Consider the following 19348-nt stretch of genomic DNA (forward strand, 5'->3'; position numbering starts at 1 on the left):
TAACTGTGTCCGATTTATTTACAATTATTTAATTTATTGATATAAAACGTTTGCCCATTCTTATTGAATTTTCAATTTATTCGATCAAACATATTGAATAAGGCAATATAATGATATAGTCTTCGTTTTGTTTGTTATATCATCTTTCGTGTATTTTTTATTTCATTACTTTTTTTTGTTAAATTATTTTAATGGTATTTGTAGCAAAAATATTTATTACATTGAAAAATATTGCTATTGGGAAAAAACTTTTTTTTTTAAATTAACATTATGGGACTTGTTTATCAAACATTTCACATGATTTTGGCATTGATAAATTACATTTTATTTCACTTCATCAGACAAAGCTTTACTTTCTTCTCTTCTATGTTTGTTGTCGTAGTGATTCTTGTAAACATGTACAACATAAATTAACATATAAATACATTATATTTACTTTGGAAGAAACAAGATATAGTATGATTTATTGAGCAGATTTGAATCGATACAGACATTTGTTTTTCATATCCGTTTTTACTAATCACACTCATAGAGAATAAATACAAAAAACCATCAATTTGATGAATGAAAATTATTAATTAACAATAACAATCAAGATTGTTAAATATATCATAACAATAATATTTAGATGTATAACATTTTAAATGACAAAGATATGTTGTTACAATTAGATAAAAAATAATTTATATCATTGCTTTTTTATATGGATTTTTCCATATTGATAGTCTTTTTACAGTAATATCAACAGATTTATCCATAAGGACAGTTGACAATAATATCAATAGATTTTTCATATTGATAGTTCTTTTACAATATTATTAATAGATTTTTCCATATTGATAGTTCTTGAACAACATTATTTATAGTAGGGCAATTAATTATTCATTACAATGAAATTCTTTAAAAAAAAATAAAAATGAAAAAGTATTAGTCGGGGGATTTACTCTGTTAAAAGTCTATTCCATAAATATTGATTTGCACTTTTGAAAATTACAAATCTAATAGGAACCTGATTAAATAAATTTGCATTAACGTAATCGAACAAAAATGCATCACTAAAACCTTTAATAGGCATTCTTTCTTTTTGACAAGAAATCTAATTTAAAGCCAGTCTATTCTGTGACTATTTCTATTTGCTGGTTTGTTATAAAATTGCAGCCACTGTAAGAAAACTTATAAGTAGTGCTGATGTGACGGCTTGATTTGCCGAGTTACAGAGATCACCTGTGCATGAGCAATATTGTGCATGTACATTATAGGTTCCAGATCGATATAAACACTTTTCGGCATTTAAATTGCTGTCTTGTATGTATCCACAGCCACGGACGACTCTGATTTTTCCGTAAACTGCAACAAGGAAATAAGTATTAATTTATGTCTGTACTTGAACAGGAGTACATGAATAAAATTCTGGGTTTATAATTCCCATCGTCAATTTAATTAGCTTCCAACCGATTAATTTATTTGTTTGCAATTTATTCAAATATTGAAGTAATTTATAAAATCCTTATATTAAACTTAAAAATTCTCAAAAATAATAAAAATAAATTCACTAGTTTCGTGGTTCGCTTGACCGAGTAATATCTTACAATTAATTAAGGTTTTTAGTCGAGATAAAAATGGCAAAAAGGAGGGAAAATTCAAAAGGTGGGGTTGAGATAGGAAGTTGGTGTCCGAGTGGATCGAGGTCACGATAGCTCAAGTGGTAGAGCAGCGGCGTATCAAGCCGAAGGCCGTGGGTTCGAATCTTGACTTTTTTATCTCGACTAAAAACCTTAATTAATTGTAAAATAAAAATAAACATGAAATCGGGGGGGGGGGCATCGGTGGCCGCAACGGTTTAGGCGTCGACACGGCGTAAGGTAAAGGTCCCGGGTTCGAATCCAGCGGTCCTGCATTCTTATAAATGGGCTTTTTTTCAAAAACACCGGCACCCCGAGAGTTTATATAACCTCTGCTGTTGCGAACCCTCGAAAAAAAAAATCAACAAGAGTTGCATACAGTGTGCGTTAGTTTTAGACGTACCGTAAGGGTAAAAGCGTAATTTGCGTTCAAATTTGACTCACCTATGCTTCCCTAATGTAAAATCAGAAGAATCACGTAATTTTTTAAATTATTTTTATCTGGCAAAAGCTTTACTATGTTTCTTTTGATATTAATATTTTTTTTATATTTTTTTATTTCTATAAATGTTTTTAATAGATATGTCACTTAAATTTATGCGATTAATACAAATTACAAGCAGAAAAACCGTAGTGGAAAAATTAACTATGATTTTTGATGATTGGAAAAAAATCATTTTAAAAAACTAACTAAAAAACCAATGCAGTTTTCCTGTGGTAGTTCAAAACTGACCCTGTTTGTCACACTGGCCAGGAAAATGTATTTCTAAAGTACACAAAAATGTATAGGATTGTGTTATTTGTACGTTACTACAATTTTGTAGCATTTACTTTTGCATTTTTGTTATATTTTTATGATGAATTGAAATAAAATTTATTAGAAATTGTGATTATTTGGAGATCGTGAGATGCGGTCTGCTGTGACGTAGGTTTAGAAAAACATTTTCTTTATCGTGCCAGCGTAAACCTACGTCACACCAGCCCGCATCTCACGATCTCCAAATAATTATTAATTAACGGTCACTAAACACCAGACATTAGAAATTATGTTTTTACTGATGTAAAATTTAATTAAGGGATTTTGAAAAATAAAAGGTTTTAATTCCATAATTATGTTTATCGGACATAATAATTTTTTTGAACAATTAATACCATGTATAACGTCCTCTGTTAGCTAATATCTCTGTGCACCTGCAAGGCATACTGTTAATAAGGGTGTCACTAATTTCATAAGGAATTTTACTCCATAGATGTTGCAAGTCAACTGGCTGCAGATGGTAATTTAAAAGTCTTCTCTGCGACGCATCCCACAATCTCAATATGATTGAGGTCCGGAGAAAAGGGTGGAAGAGGCAGATGGAAAATTCCCTGGTTTTCTAAACAACTCTACCTATATGAGTTCTGGCATTGTCATCCAGAAATCGAAAATCCTTGCCAATGAGATCCCTGGTTTGAGGGATGTATTTCTTGATAATTTCTTGGACGTAACGGATTGAGTGAGGTTGCCTTCAACAATGAGTCCAGTTCGTCCTCCAGTGTAAATCCTAGCACAGATCATTACACCGCCTCCTTCACTGCACTGAAGGGAGCACGATGTAGATGTAGATGTAATAGTCGGGGTGTAGTATACTGCGGCCTTTAAGAGCTATTGAAACCCCTGTTCTCTGCCTAAAGCACACCGGTGAGTCCTATTTCATCATTGAACTTGACTAATAGGCCTGGTTTCAATGGTTGAATCTCTTCCATGGTCACATGGTCAAAGCACTTCCTCCTGCGGGCCAGTATAGCACCGCAGTTTGTTAGTAGGTGTGTTGGTGTCTCCTCTGCCTCTTTGCAGAATCTGCATGTGCCGTCTTGGATTATTAAAATCTTCTTTAAACGTCCATTTAGCTTGCAGTGTCCTGTTAAGAATCCTGTTAGTTTGTTCCATCTTTCTTTGACATATTCTGTAATTTCTTTTCTTCCGAAATTTGTTAGGAGATTCTTTGATCGCCTGTGTCCAATGAGTGAATTCCATTGTTCCTTCATTTTCTTTTTGTCCTTCTATTTGAGATACTCATTGATAGTGTGAGTTCCTATGCCACAGAAGGGTTTGGGTCGTATCAGCGGTGTAGCAGCTCCTTTCCTTGCAAAGGTATCCAATTTCTCGTTGCCTTCTACTCCCATGTGTCCTGAGGCCCGTCAGAGGCTGACTTGGTTCTGCGTACCTAATTTAATTTGGTTTTTCAGTTCAACACCATCTTTGATCGTGATATTTGAGCTTAGTACTTTGGTGGCTGCTTGGCTATCTGACATCTGTGTTCTTGTTTTTGTACCCAAGTTGTCAAGTTGAGTTGGGTACATCTGTCGATTGCGTGAATCTCAGCTGAGTATTTTGTTGCAAGACCGAATACTCTTGCCCCTGTACCTTCTTGTGTTTTAGATCCATCTGAAGGGAACACGAACATTATATGATATTGTACGCATCCCCTTGTCTTATTTGACTCTTGAGCGCCTGCTTTCACTATACAGACTGAATGCGACTCATCAGTGAACATAACAGCTTCCAATTGGTGTTTTCTTCTAGGCGCTCGCTGCACCATATTTAGAGTTGCTGCAGGTCGTCTCAAAGGGGCATACTATATGAGGTCAACTTCCTACAAACGATTACAAATCGTTTGTGTTGATAAACGCCTTGCCAAAACATCTTGTCGTTTAGGATCTGGTGGGCACTAAGAACGGGTTTCGTCTTGCAGCATTGACAATATTTCTGTCCTCCCTTATCGTCATAGTGCGCTGAGATCCACTACCAGGCCTCATGGCACTTCCAGTCTCCGGAGACCATGCTCTGAAAACTGCCTCTGCGATATTGACCTCGATGATTCATTCTCAATAATATTGCAAACTTCTGGTGGTCGAACGACGAACGAAGATGATGTTTTTCCATGATTAAAGAGAATACAACTGGATTAAAAGAGAGAAAAGACGAGAAAAGGACTTGTTTACAAAATGAGTAATCTTCATCTTTATTTATTTATTTATTTTTAATATTTTTATTTTATTTTTATTTTTTTAACGAGGGTTCGCAACAGCAGACGTCATATAAACCGTCAGGGTGCCGTTGTTTTGAAAAAAGCCCATTTGTCAGTATGTCGGGTTCGAATGCAGGGCCACTGGATTCGAACCCGGGACCTTCACCTTACAGTGGTGAGCGCCGTGTCAACGCCTAAACCGTTGCGGTCACCGACCCCCCATCTTTATTATTCTTATGTAAAATTATTAAAAATGAGGATTGAAATTTGTTTGTTTTTGGTTTGTATTTTCTAGTTTGTTTTATCCAACTAACAAGAATATATCGGTTAATTTAATTAAAATTAATAGAATAAGAATAAATTACAAATATCCCTATTCATTTTTGAGAAGTTTACTAAACTTTTTAATGTAATGGCAGTGGAAATTAGTAGTCAATTTATTTACGTTAACAATTATCTAATACTTGAAATTACTTTCTAATATAGAGAAAATAATGAATTTTATATAAACTATTTCGCAGATTACAACAGAAAATAATTCTAATATGGAGCAGGTTAGCAATTCGAGAAGTTGATTTATACAGGGTGTCCTATTCCCTTCAATGGTGTAATTGTATTTGTTGTAGTCTCAACATTTTGGAAGTTGTAAGGTAGTGAAAAGTTGAAAAAACGTAAATTGACGAATATCTTCAAAATAGAGAACTTTACGAAAATTTTCTCCTGAGCATTTTTTGCTCCAAACGAAGAGTAGAATCGATTCCCTGAGTTTCGTCAGAAGGAACTGGGACACCCTGTATAATATACACTGAACAATCGTAAATGTTTAAAAAAAAACTGATGACAGAATTAGAAAAATAATGATAAAAAGCTTGTAATTATTCATTGGCAAGTTCCATGAAACAAGCTTCAATTTGGCATTATATTGTGCCATAAATAATCTTCTTGTGAAATCTCTTAAAAAAATAGGCTTCTAAAGACAATATATTCACGGTCCAACGTATTAAAGTGACAATAAATTCCCCAAGATCTATAACGTTTGATATAGACTCTCCATTAGAAAGTTATAATAAAACAATAAAAAAGGATTAAATATATTAGGTGACCTACATATCGCACGCAGAATACTATGAAACATTTTTCAATCCTCAAAACTCACAACAATTAATTAATCTTTATGTAAGGTATTGGTTGAGATAAAAAAGGCAGTGTCACGAGCGTGATTCGAACCCAAGACCTTCGGCTAAATACGCCGCTGCTCTACCACGATCCACTCGGACACCAACTCCCCATCTCAACCCACCGTTCGAATTTCCCCTCCTTTTTGCCATTTTTCATCTCTTTTTTTATCTCAACCAATACCTTACATAAAGATTAATTAATTGAAAAAAGTTATTTGGTCATTGACCACGAACTCTAATGGATTTAACTCGCAACAATAATTACCTTTTTGTACATTTTTACGGCAAATAGATGGACGTTGACCTGGAAGGTGTTCTAAAGGTTCTACTAAGCTGCAGTTGACTTTTCCGAGTGAGTACGGATCGAACGGGTCCCCACATCGGGGGTCGTACTCTGAGTTACATTGGTAGCACATGATCCAAGACTGTTCTGCAGGTGTGGTCACTTCTGCCCTCGCCTCGATCCCACACCCTTCAACATGAAAATCACACAAAACAGTATCATTAACTTGATTTTTATTTTTTATAATTTTTTTAACTTTCTCAATCAATTAAAAAAATAAATCAATACATACAACCATTTCAATTTGAAATAGATTTCATATTTATTCTAAAAAATAAAACCTCTTGCCCATTTAAAATAAAATAATAGATCGAAATTTCCTGATTTAACATTCCAAAACTTGTCTTTTCGTCTGGCTATCCTCGCTGTATTACTCTGTCAGAGGCGTTTCGGCATTTTGTCATCTTCGGTGTTGGGTCTGGGTGATTTTTGTGAAGTCAAGTTGATGAGGTCGTAAAGTGTGTAGTGCTTATTTCTGTGTCCTTAGGTCGATTAATTAAGTATAAGTTTTTGGCTTGTTCCGGTTAGCCTTTGGTCAGCTTTTTCCTTTTTATTAGTTATAATTAATTATTCTTTTTATCTACGGTCTTGGTTGAGATGAAAAAGTTAGTGTCATGAGCGGGCTAGCCGAAGGTCGTTGGTTCGAATCCCGCTCGTGATACTAACCTTTTAATTTCAACCAAGACCTTAGATAAAAAGAATAATTAATTGAAATAATTAATATTATGACCACTAAATATGCATGGAATAATATAATAATTAGGTATAATGTTTTAAATAATGTATGTGAACCATTGTTATTTTATCTGTTTATGAATTTTTTAGTGCTGAATATTTTATATTTGTATATTTTCATGTTTTGAAGTATATTAATTTTTCGTCCTTTTTGTACGTCAGTGGTTTCATGCTAGTCTGTATGTTAAAGGTTCGGGATTGTTTTCTGTGAGTGAGTCGCGTAGTTCGATTTTACTGTTCCTAAATAAACTCACATCTTTGCATATATTAAAGATGAGATGATGGATCGACCTACTGTTGAACAACGTGGAAAAAGCATCTTCGGTGAGGTCACAACAGAACGACAATTCTTTAAGTTTTTGCCGAGCTTTTCGACGATTATCGTCATCATCAGGGCCTATTTATTTTATTTTATTTTTTTTTTTTTGACAGGGGCATCCGACAGCTTGGTCATTTTAGCCCCGAAGCACTAACATAATAACGATACACAATCACACCAATAAATACATTGATCGCACTCATACTGTTTGGTAGATCTCGATATTCCTCCATCTACCTATTCCCTATAATAAACTAACCTAGATTGGGGTAGATGGGGTATTTTTATAAAATTTCCGCCATCAGCCCAAGTCATACATACAACCTGAGAGCTACTATCAGCCCCTCCCCATTCACACCAATAAATACATTCACTCATACAAGACACAGAAACACAAAACACAAACCTTTATTTTTATATACAATAAAAAATTCCCAATTCCTTTAAAAAGCGAAACAGAGGCTGCTGTGTCCGAGAACTCTCTTTAAATCTGGTGGCATGCCTACTCGCGCCCTGTAGGGAGCCAAGGCACGACACGCTTCGACTATGTGGGACTCGTCGAGCAACCTTTCTCTGCATAACGGACACCTGCGGGGGATTGGCCCATCAGCAAGTGTCCATGTGTCAACCGCGTATGGCCTATTCTTAATCTGGCAATAACTTTTCTTTCTTTACGGCTCAGATCTTCGGGAGGCCATCTGCAGGTCGTGCACTTAACACGAAGGAGCCTCTCGGATGATCCTACCCACTGGCCTATTTATTATAGGAAAATATAGCAGTTAGAACACATTGTACAATTTAGAAACACAATCAAAAACAATTATATTATCTTACTTTAACTCGATGAGTGTTAAAATATGTCTTGAGAAAAAACTGCATTTAAAATAAGATTATTTAAATTAGATGAAGCTCAGCATCTACATATTAAAAAGATAAAATATAGAATTAATTAAAAAACAATAAAAACAATATAATATAAAATTTAAAAAAAACGTGGTCGTGTAGGTTACTTTGGTTAAAATATACATATAAGTACATGTAAGATAATATAATTGTTTTTAATTTTGTTTCTAAATTGTACAATAAGTTCTAACTGCTATATTTTCCTATAATAAAAAGGCCCTGATGATGACGATATAATCGTCGAAAGCTCGGCAAAAACATAAATAATTGTCGTTCTGTTGTGACCTCATAGATCCTTTTTCCATGTTGACTTTGCATATATATTTTGTTTTTCGTCCTTTCTGTCCGATTGCATGTTATCGTGTCAAATTTTTTCACTGTTTTATCTAAGTAGTTTTTTGATTGCCTTTTTTTTCAGTGCTGCTTTAATACCCAAATTATTAAATAAATTCGTCTGTGTGTCTATTACTTTCTCTATGTTTATGAATGTGGTCTATTTATTGTCTGTTTTTGTGATATCGTTTGTTGTCGTTATTGTTGACCTTGTTTATGTTGTAGCCGTTATTGTCTTTCTTTTATTGCTCTTTTCTTTTTCTAGTATGTTTTCGTATTTTTCTTTTATTGTCATGTTACTGTTTTTATTGTCATGTCTTTTAGCGCTGTCTTTTATTTCGATGGGGGTGGTTTTTGACACCTTGTGTAAAATTGTTAGATCTTGTCGGTTTTCTGTATACGTCGAACAGTTGTTGACGCAAACCAAGCGCCAAAGATGGAAAATGTGTTTGGCACACCAAAACGACAAGAATAGGCAGACCAAAAAGATCGGAAATGGAGCGATAAAAAAATGTTAGAAATATCAGTTGAGATGAGAGGTTAGTGTCCGAGCGGATCGAAGTCACGATAGCTCAAGTGGTAGAGCAGCGGCGTATCTAGCCGAAGGTCGTGGGTTCGAATCTCGCTCGTGACACTGACTTTTTTATCTCAACCAATACCTTTTATAAAGAGTAATTTATTGAAAAAAGTTAATTGGTCAATCGGACCACGAACTGTAATGTGTTAGAAATAGCTTGATGATAAAATTGATCTTCTATAATTAGCGGATTATTTAATCGCTTATCGACTATTTTAAACTTTAACTTTTCTACTGAGGGAAATACTTTAATTTGATCGTATAAAATTCTAAAGCACCTAATGTCTGATTTAAATATACATGTAAAGAAACAAAACGTTTCTTTTTTCCAGGGAGTATACCATTCCTAAAGACCTCTAGGCATTGATGGTTTAGTATCTTTGTTCTTAATTCAAATTGATGAAAAGTCATAGGGCTGATTTTTTTTAAAGTTTTATTTGTAAAAGTTATATTATTATTTTTTATTTTAATCATCGTCATCATCGCAATCATAAATTTCTTCCACCGTCTATAGTTGGGAGGTTCCAATTTTATACATCTTCCTCCAACCATTTCTATCCTCCGCCAACGTTCTTTAGTTTCTCCAAGCAATTCCTCTTTTCTTACGCGTCCTTCACAACGTTATTAATCATATCGTAATAAAATAATTATTTTTGAAAAAGGATTGGATGGTAAAGTAGTTTTGGGTAATCGGCATTAAAGAGATTTTTCTCCAAGCAGCAGAATAGCTTTTTATATATTGACGTTAGTTATTCTAACCGCAATAAAATAATTTCCACTGTGAAAATAAGTCATTAAAAACAAACAATACAACCGTATCAGGGGTTAATGCTATCATTATAAACAATATGAAAACCATTTAAATTTCAGTTATGCCACAAAATTCATTGCCATAAGGTCGGATAGAAATAACAACTAATGAAGAAGAAGTTAGTAGAATAATGAAGAAGAAGAATCACAATATATTCAGCAGTGCATGATCTATTGAAAAATTGGTTTGTAGTTGATTTTTAGCAGAAAACGAGCTAATAGAAAACAAAATAAAATCAGAATAAACAGAAGAAAACATGTAACCTACAATACACTTTTGATTGCATTTAGGTTCAAAGGTTAACGTGTACCAAGAGCAATAGTTTTCATAAATCTATTTTTCTGAATTCTCTTTTGTAGTTTTCTTTTGCTATTTCAAATTTTGTGTTTTTGTATTTTAAGTTTTCGTTATAACAATATTAAATAAAGGACGTAGTTGTTTTACAGAGATGTTTTTATCTATATGAAGACCTAACCTAAGCTATACTTAGACCTTTAAACTAGGGCGTTATTGATTAGTTTCACTTTCCGTACTAGACAGTACCAGCCTTCTAGATTTGGCCTATCATGTCAGACAGTTACATTTAGAAAAAAAAAACGGAGGATTTCGTCAAAAGAACCAATACAATTCTAGCGTTGATTTATTTGAAATCAGTTTATTTCAGAAAAAACAACTTATTCTTGAGATCTCGGCTGATAAATTATTAAAATGTCAATATGATTTGTATTTTATCTTGTAAAAGCAATATTTTCATAATAATTGCAAATGCTCTTGAAAGAAATGGGTAAAAAATATACAATTTAATAATTTATAGAAAGATTTTATATTATCGCATATCTGATGAAAACATAAATAATAATTCAACTTTAAGTTACAGCATTAACGTTTAATTTTTAGTACCATACTTAGTATTGGTTTAATTGTAATTATATATTAAATTTTTAAAAATGGAATATAACAATACTGTTCTCTTGACGAGCAATTGTATACCCAGTATGAAAAATATACAGATCGTTTCATTTGTAAGAAAATTATTAGCCTCTTTCATGGTTCTTAAATAATTACATTACTATTTTAAATAATATATGCATTGAAAAAAGCTGTCAACTACTATAAAGAAGCAAACCTAGAACAACTGCTATTCACTATACAGGGTGTCCCAGTTCTCCTTCTGACGAAACTCAGGGAATCGTTTCTACTCTTCGTTTAGAGCAAAAAATGTTCAGGAGAAAATTTTCGGAAAGTGCTCTATTTTGAAGATATTCGTCAATTTCGGTTTTTTCAACTTTTCACTACCTTACCACATAAAAACGCTTACAACTTCCAAAATGTTGAGACTACAACAAATCCAATTACACCATTTGAAAGAACGCTAAATTTTCTGTAAGATACTTCTATTTGCAATAATTTGAATGACCTAAAATATTAGCCAATATCAGTTGAAACATGCCAAAATTACAAAATTTAAAATTTTGGTCATGATTGCACGTTCTACTGAGGTTACAAAAAAATATCTACAACTTGTCAAATTTCACAAAAACTTCTTCATCTAATATGTTTTACGTTGATTTTTCAACTCTACTAGAACGTTATTTAAAAACCTGGATATATCAACGTAAAACATATTAGATGAAGAAGTTTTTGTGAAATTTGACAAGTTGTAGGTATTTTTTTGTAACCTCAGTAGAACGTGCAATCATGACCAAAATTTTAAATTTTGTAATTTTGACATGTTCCAACTGATATTGGCTAACATTTTATGTCATCCAGATTATTGCAAATAGAAGTATCTTACAGTAAATTTGGCGTTCTTTCAAATGGTGTAATTGGATTTGTTGTAGTCTCAGCATTTGGAAGTTGTAAGCGTTTTTATGTGGTAAGGTAGTGAAAAGTTGAAAATACCTAAATTGACGAATATCTTCAAAATAAAGAACTTTCCGAAAATTTTCTCCTGGGCATTTTTTGCTCCAAACGAAGAATAGATTCGATTCCCTGAGTTTCGTCAGAAGGAACTGAGACACCCTGTAGAGTAAGTAACAAAGCAATGAAAAATTCTTAAATTTCATCCAATGCAGATCAAACTTGTGATCTAATGGTCAGGGGGGATGGTCACTAAGAACTCCATAGATAAAATTATTTAAAAGTTGAAATATTTTGTTGTCAGTTTGGTTGTTTCTGATCATACCGGGCTGCCTAATCGTACTGGTTTTTTTATTGGTGGTTTTGGCCAAATTTTGTCTAACAAATCAAACCAGCAAGAACACGATCTGAACGATTCTAAAACGAAAAACTACCGGTTTATCACTCTTAAGATCTCTACTCTGATAATTGTTTTTATTCTCTCTGGGTTTAACTGGAATGATGAACTCTTTCCTGTCGTCTAGGCAGAAGGGTGTAGTTAATTAATTCTGATGAATATCAACAATTACGTTATAATTGTTGCTTACGACATTTTCTGATTAAGTAATCTCGCCTGTAAATTTTTTTTATAAGCGCTCATCTACTTGAGCTAAATTCGTGTTCGTCAAAATAAAAATATATTAATAACATAAATAATCTAACTATGGTCATGTTTAAAATCGGACAATTCTCGTTGCACTATCAACATATAAATTCGTTATGTTTGAAACACTAAGTTTCTGTTTTCAGTATTAGAAATATCGACCACTTTTTCACGAATACTCTGGATCAAGATACGGTCTTGAAGAAGAAAGCAAATTCAGTTGTTACTGCCAGACTTTCGACATATTTAAGTGTTTTACAGGCGATCTCAAATTTCCTTGAAGACCGACCCTATCCCAAAATTGCGAATGATTTTTATCTCCTGTAAAAAACTTAAATCTGTAGACATATTTAAGATGGTTTTGCCCTGATGTTGACCTTAAAGTAGGTCGAAAAGTTGGCAGTAAACTGAATTTGCTTTTTTCTTCAAGACCATACCTTGATTCAGAATGTTCGTGACACTAAGTTTCCTTATTGTAAGAGATGTTCATATTTGTTAGTTTGTTACCTTTGTGAATAATTATTAATAATACCAAAATCCTGATGAAGGGAATATATTATTTATAAGTTTAATGAATCGGGGCGTCGGTGGCCGCGACGGTTTAGGCGTTGACACGGAGCTCATCTCTGTAAGGAAAAGGTCCCGGGTTCGAATCCAGCGCCCCTGCCCTCAAATCCGACATACCTAGTGTTCTTTACAAATTAGCCTTATCCATGATTTTTTAATTCAAAATTATAATGTGTAATATGACTGATATCAAATAAATATATTGATATAATAATGAACATACATTTTATAATTAATTAATCTGATAACTGCAAAGCATGTTTTTGTAGTATTCAATGGGAAAAATTGTATTAAATCTCATTAAAATCAAAGCATACAAAACAGTCAGGTGACAAATATGAGTGTTTCCATAGCCTACTTAAAAAACAGAAACATTAAATATTTCTATATAGATTAATTTTTAAGTTTGTCTGAACTAAACAAAACTCTTATGTAACGAATAGTATGATGAAATTGTAATTACAATTCAGTTTTCGGTACGTTGTGTTATTGATTGAATGAATGTTTTATGACAAGTTTAACTATTTTTTTAAATATTTAGCAGATCTCTATAATAACAAAATTTTCCAGGAATTAATTGTGGGTACAAGTTACAATTAAGTGATGATTTTCCTTCAAGAATGAAGTATAGTACTTTGAGATGTCTTTCAACTGGACATCTCTGTAGGCGTTACATCCTGTTTGTCACCAACTCAAATTGATACTGACGTTTGGCCCGCGTGACAGGACAAGGAAATGAGTAATTTTTCTAGCTCATTAAAAACGATTTGAATTTTAGACATTTTTTCCCTCACGAGGTTTTTATGGTAACGTTTTTAAAACTGTATTTTACACTATTTACGTTATGTTTGCTTCACGTCCGAATAGAAAATATACCACTGTATTTCTGTTTACACTAGTCTTTTATAGAATTTATTAATTGCTTGCAATTAACAGAAATAAGTAATAAAAACCTAGGTTCATTTTAAAATGCTATCTTAAATGTACAACCGAACGTCTTCCTGACGGATCTTTCAAACAATCTTGCAAACCACACCAAACCAAATCAAAACATCATCATCAACAAATCATACTGTATCAAGTAAATCAAAATTTTCCTCGGCATGCTAGGTTGGTTTTGTCTAAGTTAAATAAATACTATATGTACGAATAGGTACTTTTCATACAGAATACGTCCCACAACAAGAAAGCATCTAAGCGTGTTAATGAACTGTGTTTACATTTGCATTTTCTAAGCCTTACGTCAAATAGAAGTGTTGTTTTCTTTCGATAGGGGATAGGGATAGCGGCCACAAGGCCTACTGGACCTCGACCTGAATAAATCTATCGTGCTCCCCTGTTATTTATAACTCACTGGCCAGGTTCAGGTTATTAACCAACTTCCACAGCTTTGCCAGCGGTTCCTTGGTGTAGGATCTTGCTTGCGGTTTTTATTGTCCTAGTTGAAAGAACCTGCACCTACATAGACCTTCTCAGAAACATAAAATGTATTCTGCGGTCTCCTCCTCTTCCTAATCTGCTTAGTGTTTCTTCTGTCTGTACTCCTATCCGGTGTATGTGCTTTCTTAAATGGCAGTGTCCTATCAGAATGGTTAGGGAGTGGAGTATCCAAGCGGGTCCACTAATTGAAGTTGGACTCGTAGTGGTCGTGGTTTGTAAACAAATTGCACCTTAGCTGGAGGGTACCGGCCAACCGGAGCTGGAGATAGAGTGCCTCTCTATCTCTCCGGGGGTGGTGAAAGGCACGACTAAAAACCTCAAAACTGTCATTTTTAAGGCACATGTATGGATTTTCAGTATTGCACCACCTCGCTGGCCAAGGGATGTGACAAGTCCATGCATGTAAAATCTTCCTGGTGTTCTTTCGAGAATACTAGGCATCTGAGAAGTCCCCTTGGGGATAAGTCCGGACGTTAAAGAGCCTCATGGGTCTCAACGCCCATGAGTAAAGATGGGAACATCTGTCCTATCAGGAGTCCAACCAGAATCCTGGTTCGGTTGCGGTTGCCTTCCAGTAATTCTTTTGTTTTGCGGATGGTCCGTCTATGAATCCTTTCGCGTGCCTCATGCCTGTGGTATTGTTCCACCAGGTTTTGGACTCTTTAAGGATCCATTTTAAGATGTATCGTCTTTTGTCGCAGGCTGCTAGGCCGCAGTACGGTTCTGGGCCCATAGAGTCCATGTTGGCTCCCTTTTTGGCCAACATGTCAACCTTTTCGTTGCCTCTGTGCCCCGAATGTCCAGGGACCCATACCAGGGTCCGGTCATTAGTGTCGCTGACTTCCGTCAGGGCCTCCATACAATTCTAAACACTCTTTGCCTTCGCCTCGCATGCGACCTGGCTGCCAGAGAAAATGGCTATCTTCCGGAAATCTATTCCTAGCCTTTTTATTTCTCTGGCACATTGTTCGCTATGATTTTACTTTTTCTTTCGATAAGAAAGAGTTCTTTTAAATCATATTCTTTTTAATCACTGCATTACTGACAATTGGTCAACATAATTTGAAGAACGTTGGTGTGTGCAAGAGAAGGGCCATAAATATTTGAAAATGAATTTTCTCATCCGAATAACGTTTATTGAAAGGTTGATTTATTTAATTTCTTAAATCACCCTAACCTAAAAAATACAATAAAAATATTTTTTGGAAATATATTTTTACTGGTGAATAAAAATAATAGTAAAAAAAATATACGTAAAAATTTGTAAATTATTATTTTTTAATTTCTATATGTGTAATGAGATATTACTAAAAATAAAAAATCAAAGTCATTTTAAGAAACAGAAGTGATTGAAGCATATATTTTATTGACGATCTGTAGAGAATAAATGCATGTAGTGTCATTTGATCGCTTGCCACGTGTGGTTTTTCACATCTAGAATTAATGTATTTATTAGCGTAAAAGTGCGAGTGAATAGGTGGCGTATAGAGTACCTCATAGTCTTACCAAACTAGTTTTGTGTATATGTGTGTGTTTTTGTTTGATTGTTTGTTTGTTTGTGTGTGTGTGTGTGTGTGTGTGTTGTATGCGTGGTTGCGTGTGTAATTGTGTCTAGGGTGAAAGGTGGGGGAGGAACTGGCGGAATGGCAAATAGCCCAGTGCCACCCAAAATTTTATCTGTAAATATTGTATAAATGTATTTATTAGTTGGAATGCTCATGCCCAATTAAAAATTATAAGAGACCCAGAAGTTTCACCAAAAATGGCAAAAGGTGGAAAAAACGCGAGGTACCGGCAATTGGCTTAGCAGCTTGCTAGTACAACTCGATTAGCTGGTTTTTTTTCACGTTGAAATTTTTTACTATTATGTTAAAAAAAATACATGTGTTATTAAAGAAGTTGATTCAACCGAATATTTAATATTCCTAAGTATAATTTGGCCGTTCATCAGGTTCATCACCTTGCATCTACCTGAAAAAAATCATTCTTCTTTACCCTACTACAGCATAAATTGTGTTATAAACTAGGCAAATATTGTCTTACTCCTCAATTTCTTAAACTATAACATGAAATGAAAATTTGGCAAGTCAGTACGGTTCGAAAAGTATTTTCACCAATGATTTTAGAATGTCAGCATTTCGGTATAGGCATTCTTACTTTGAGCCCAGTTATCGAAAGGCCTAGCTATCAGTGCTCCCTCCATTGAAAAAAAAAAGAGCATCATCAAAAAACCACACCACATCAACATTTAAAGAAGTAACTTCCAAAGCAATTTATATTTTGTCAAATATTTTTAATAAGGAATTTATACAACAGCTTCAAACAGAGGATCTCATCTCGAAGTGTTCAGAATTGTTAACCTGCCCATTTTTGCACGTTATTGTAAGTAGTTGCCTAAGTAACAAAATAACAGCGAATAGAATACAAATCACAACTAACTTACATATTTATTTATTTTTAAATGAGCAAATACCCCTAAAAAAATATTAATGAAAGACCTATTTATAAATATAAAAATAAACTTAAACATTAATTTATTATAAGCGCCCAGATATTTTATTTCTGTTAAGCAGTGATGTAATTAAAAATTTCAACTATAACTTTTAAAAAATTCGAAAAGTTATTGTACAAATATAATTAGTGTTAAAACACAATCTTATATATAACTGCATATTACATAACCCATTTTAAAAATCTTTCAATATACTAAAAATCCGATATTTCTAAAATGGCAGACGGCAAAAAAATGGTCCTAAAATGAAAGTAATGGGAAGAAAGTACAGTTTCTCTCAGTAAACCCAACTAATTGCTGCAGGGATTACTTAAAATTCGGATTACTAAGGGTGTTAAAAAATACATACGTACACAAAAGAAATCAACACAACACTTATACACACACTCCATACAAATACAACCTATTAGAATACACATATACTGCCAATTTTTCTTTAAAAATCAGTTTTTTAAATTTATTTAATATTTTCTTCATTGCTTTGTCTTCTTTTCACCCATTTTTAAGCAGTAGATATATTATACTTAACAGAAGAAAAATGTAGACTGAACTAACTTAGGAATGGAGGTGAGGGATTCATGGAACAAAAGAAATTTTCGAAAATTCGTCTCTCTCTCTCTCTCTCTCTCTCTCTCTCTCTCTCTCTCTCTTCAAATGTGTCATTTGCTTCCTTTATAACCTTTATAATCCATGATGTAAATTAAATTAACTGAATTTTTTCCAGTTTAGATTACAGGAATGTTCGGAGAACCAAAGTTCAGATAGGGAGAGGGCACTATTTATCATACATTGATGTCTGAAATATCAAGTATATTTTATGTTCTATTGCATTTGACAATAGAACCTGATATGTACTTATTGCGTGTACATCCAATAAAATGACTATTGTATGTGTGACTATGTGAAAGTTGCGTAGAGTTGCTACTGGCATCGAGACAGGGTAAAAGAACTTCATCGTAAAAGAAAAGACGAAGCGCTGAAATTTTCTTATTCGGGCAGGTAGCAATGGTAGAAGTGCCGGTTTGATGTTTTCGCGTCAAATAGTAGGGCTGAATCGATAGGGGGAGTGACGTAAGAGGATTGGTCCCACAGGGGTGCACCTCACCACCTGGGCCCCGGAGGCGGCGAGGACGGTGGACATCCCGTGGGTCGATCCATGACACGAAAGCCGGGAAAGCTTGAGAAAAGAGTTCCAAGCTTTCTCTAGGGTCTATCAGGTCTACTTACCTATCTGAGCGAGGAAGGCGGCCAGGAGGATTGCTCCGATCTCGCGTTTACCGGATCCTGGCATATCCGCTCTGGCCAAGACTCAGAGCGTGGAAACCCCGAAGGCGTGGTACCTAACTCACCGGGTCCGAGTCGAAAAGAGAAACGACCGAGGATCAGCCCGTCCTGAACATAGAAGAGACCTCGGCTCAACGGACTCGCGGCAAGAACTGGGCTATCTGCAGTGCTCTGCCGCCCCCGCCCCTTTCCAGAGCCCCCTCGACCTACAGCTCGCCCCTCTTCAACCCCTTCCACGACTTCATTTCATTGAATTCAAGCTATTTGTACAAAATAAACAATCATCAAACGTTTTTCGGCCATTACATCAATTTCAAGCTCATACAATTTAATTATTCAATATTATCTAGACATTTGACTAAGGGAACTAAAGAATGGATCAAGGACCCCCTTGAAAAATAAAAACTACTACCAATGACTAGTGCAATCCTTAAAACATACCTGTCTACAATAAATCATCTTTTAATGAAAAATTCATCAATAACTTTGTAACTCTTTCACACATTGAAAAAGATCGACTTATAAAATTCAATCTAAGATATTCAGCTAATTCTAACTAAATGTTTTTCGTGTAAATATGGACTGGAAAATAAGTAAGATAATTTTTAATGAGCCACATGAGAAAAATCTATATGAGAAAGTGCTCCAAAAACTATTCAGCTCTATCTTTTAATACGATAACCTTTTTTTTAGAAACCATTTTCTTCATATCTTTCTAAAAGAAAAATTCTTTAAAATAATCATAATAAGTTACAATTTGGCTTTCGAACCCAACATTTCTCTACTCATCAACGTCACATAGTTACAAATTTCATCAGAGCAGAAACTATACGCAACTGGAGTGTTTCTAGATGTTTCTCAGGCCTTCGACAAAATATGACGTGAGGGATTATTATCCAAATTCAAATTATTTCTACCCCATGCCTATTGTCTGATTACAAAATCATACCTTAAAAGATTTTTCGCAGTAAATCAGGGAAGACTTCTGAGATGGAAGACGTGCTTACTGGTGTGCCACAAGGGTCAATACTCGCTCCGCTGTTGTACACAATTTTTCTTTCTGCCCACAAATAAGAATTCACTTACCGCCACATACGCAGATATAACCTTGAAATTAACAAGTCAATCCTCTTTATACAAGCTTCATTTATGGTACAAAACCACATATCAACAATTGAAAAATAAAGCAATCTTTGGAAAACAAAGTTTA

The 19348-nt window shown here is 34.2% G+C and overlaps 1 protein-coding gene across 1 annotated transcript; it reads right to left on the bottom strand.

Moving 5' to 3' along the window:
* Positions 1–636: 636 nt before the first annotated feature.
* Positions 637–18301, bottom strand: LOC106674023. The gene is made up of 3 exons (XM_014406453.2): positions 18082–18301; positions 6077–6283; positions 637–1347 (listed from the first exon to the last, which is right to left on the bottom strand). The coding sequence occupies exons 1-3, from the start codon at positions 18143–18145 to the stop codon at positions 1145–1147; spliced, it is 474 nt and encodes a 157-aa protein (XP_014261939.1). The 5' UTR covers positions 18146–18301; the 3' UTR covers positions 637–1144.
* Positions 18302–19348: the final 1047 nt, after the last annotated feature.

This window comes from Cimex lectularius, unplaced genomic scaffold (genome assembly GCF_000648675.2).
Source record: "Cimex lectularius strain Harlan isolate CLEC.00 unplaced genomic scaffold, Clec_2.1 scaffold264, whole genome shotgun sequence".
Classification (NCBI taxonomy): Eukaryota; Metazoa; Arthropoda; class Insecta; order Hemiptera; family Cimicidae; genus Cimex; species Cimex lectularius.

Excerpts from the sequence above, each read along its gene's own strand:
- LOC106674023 (XM_014406453.2), bottom strand. The coding sequence starts at position 18,145 with ATGCCAGGATCCGGTAAACGCGAGATCGGAGCAATCCTCCTGGCCGCC. Across the intron at positions 6,284-18,081 it reads CGCCTTCCTCGCTCAGATAG|GGTGTGGGATCGAGGCGAGG; the intron begins GTAAGTAGACCT and ends TTCATGTTGAAG. Across the intron at positions 1,348-6,076 it reads CCGTAAAAATGTACAAAAAG|TTTACGGAAAAATCAGAGTC; the intron begins GTAATTATTGTT and ends TCCTTGTTGCAG.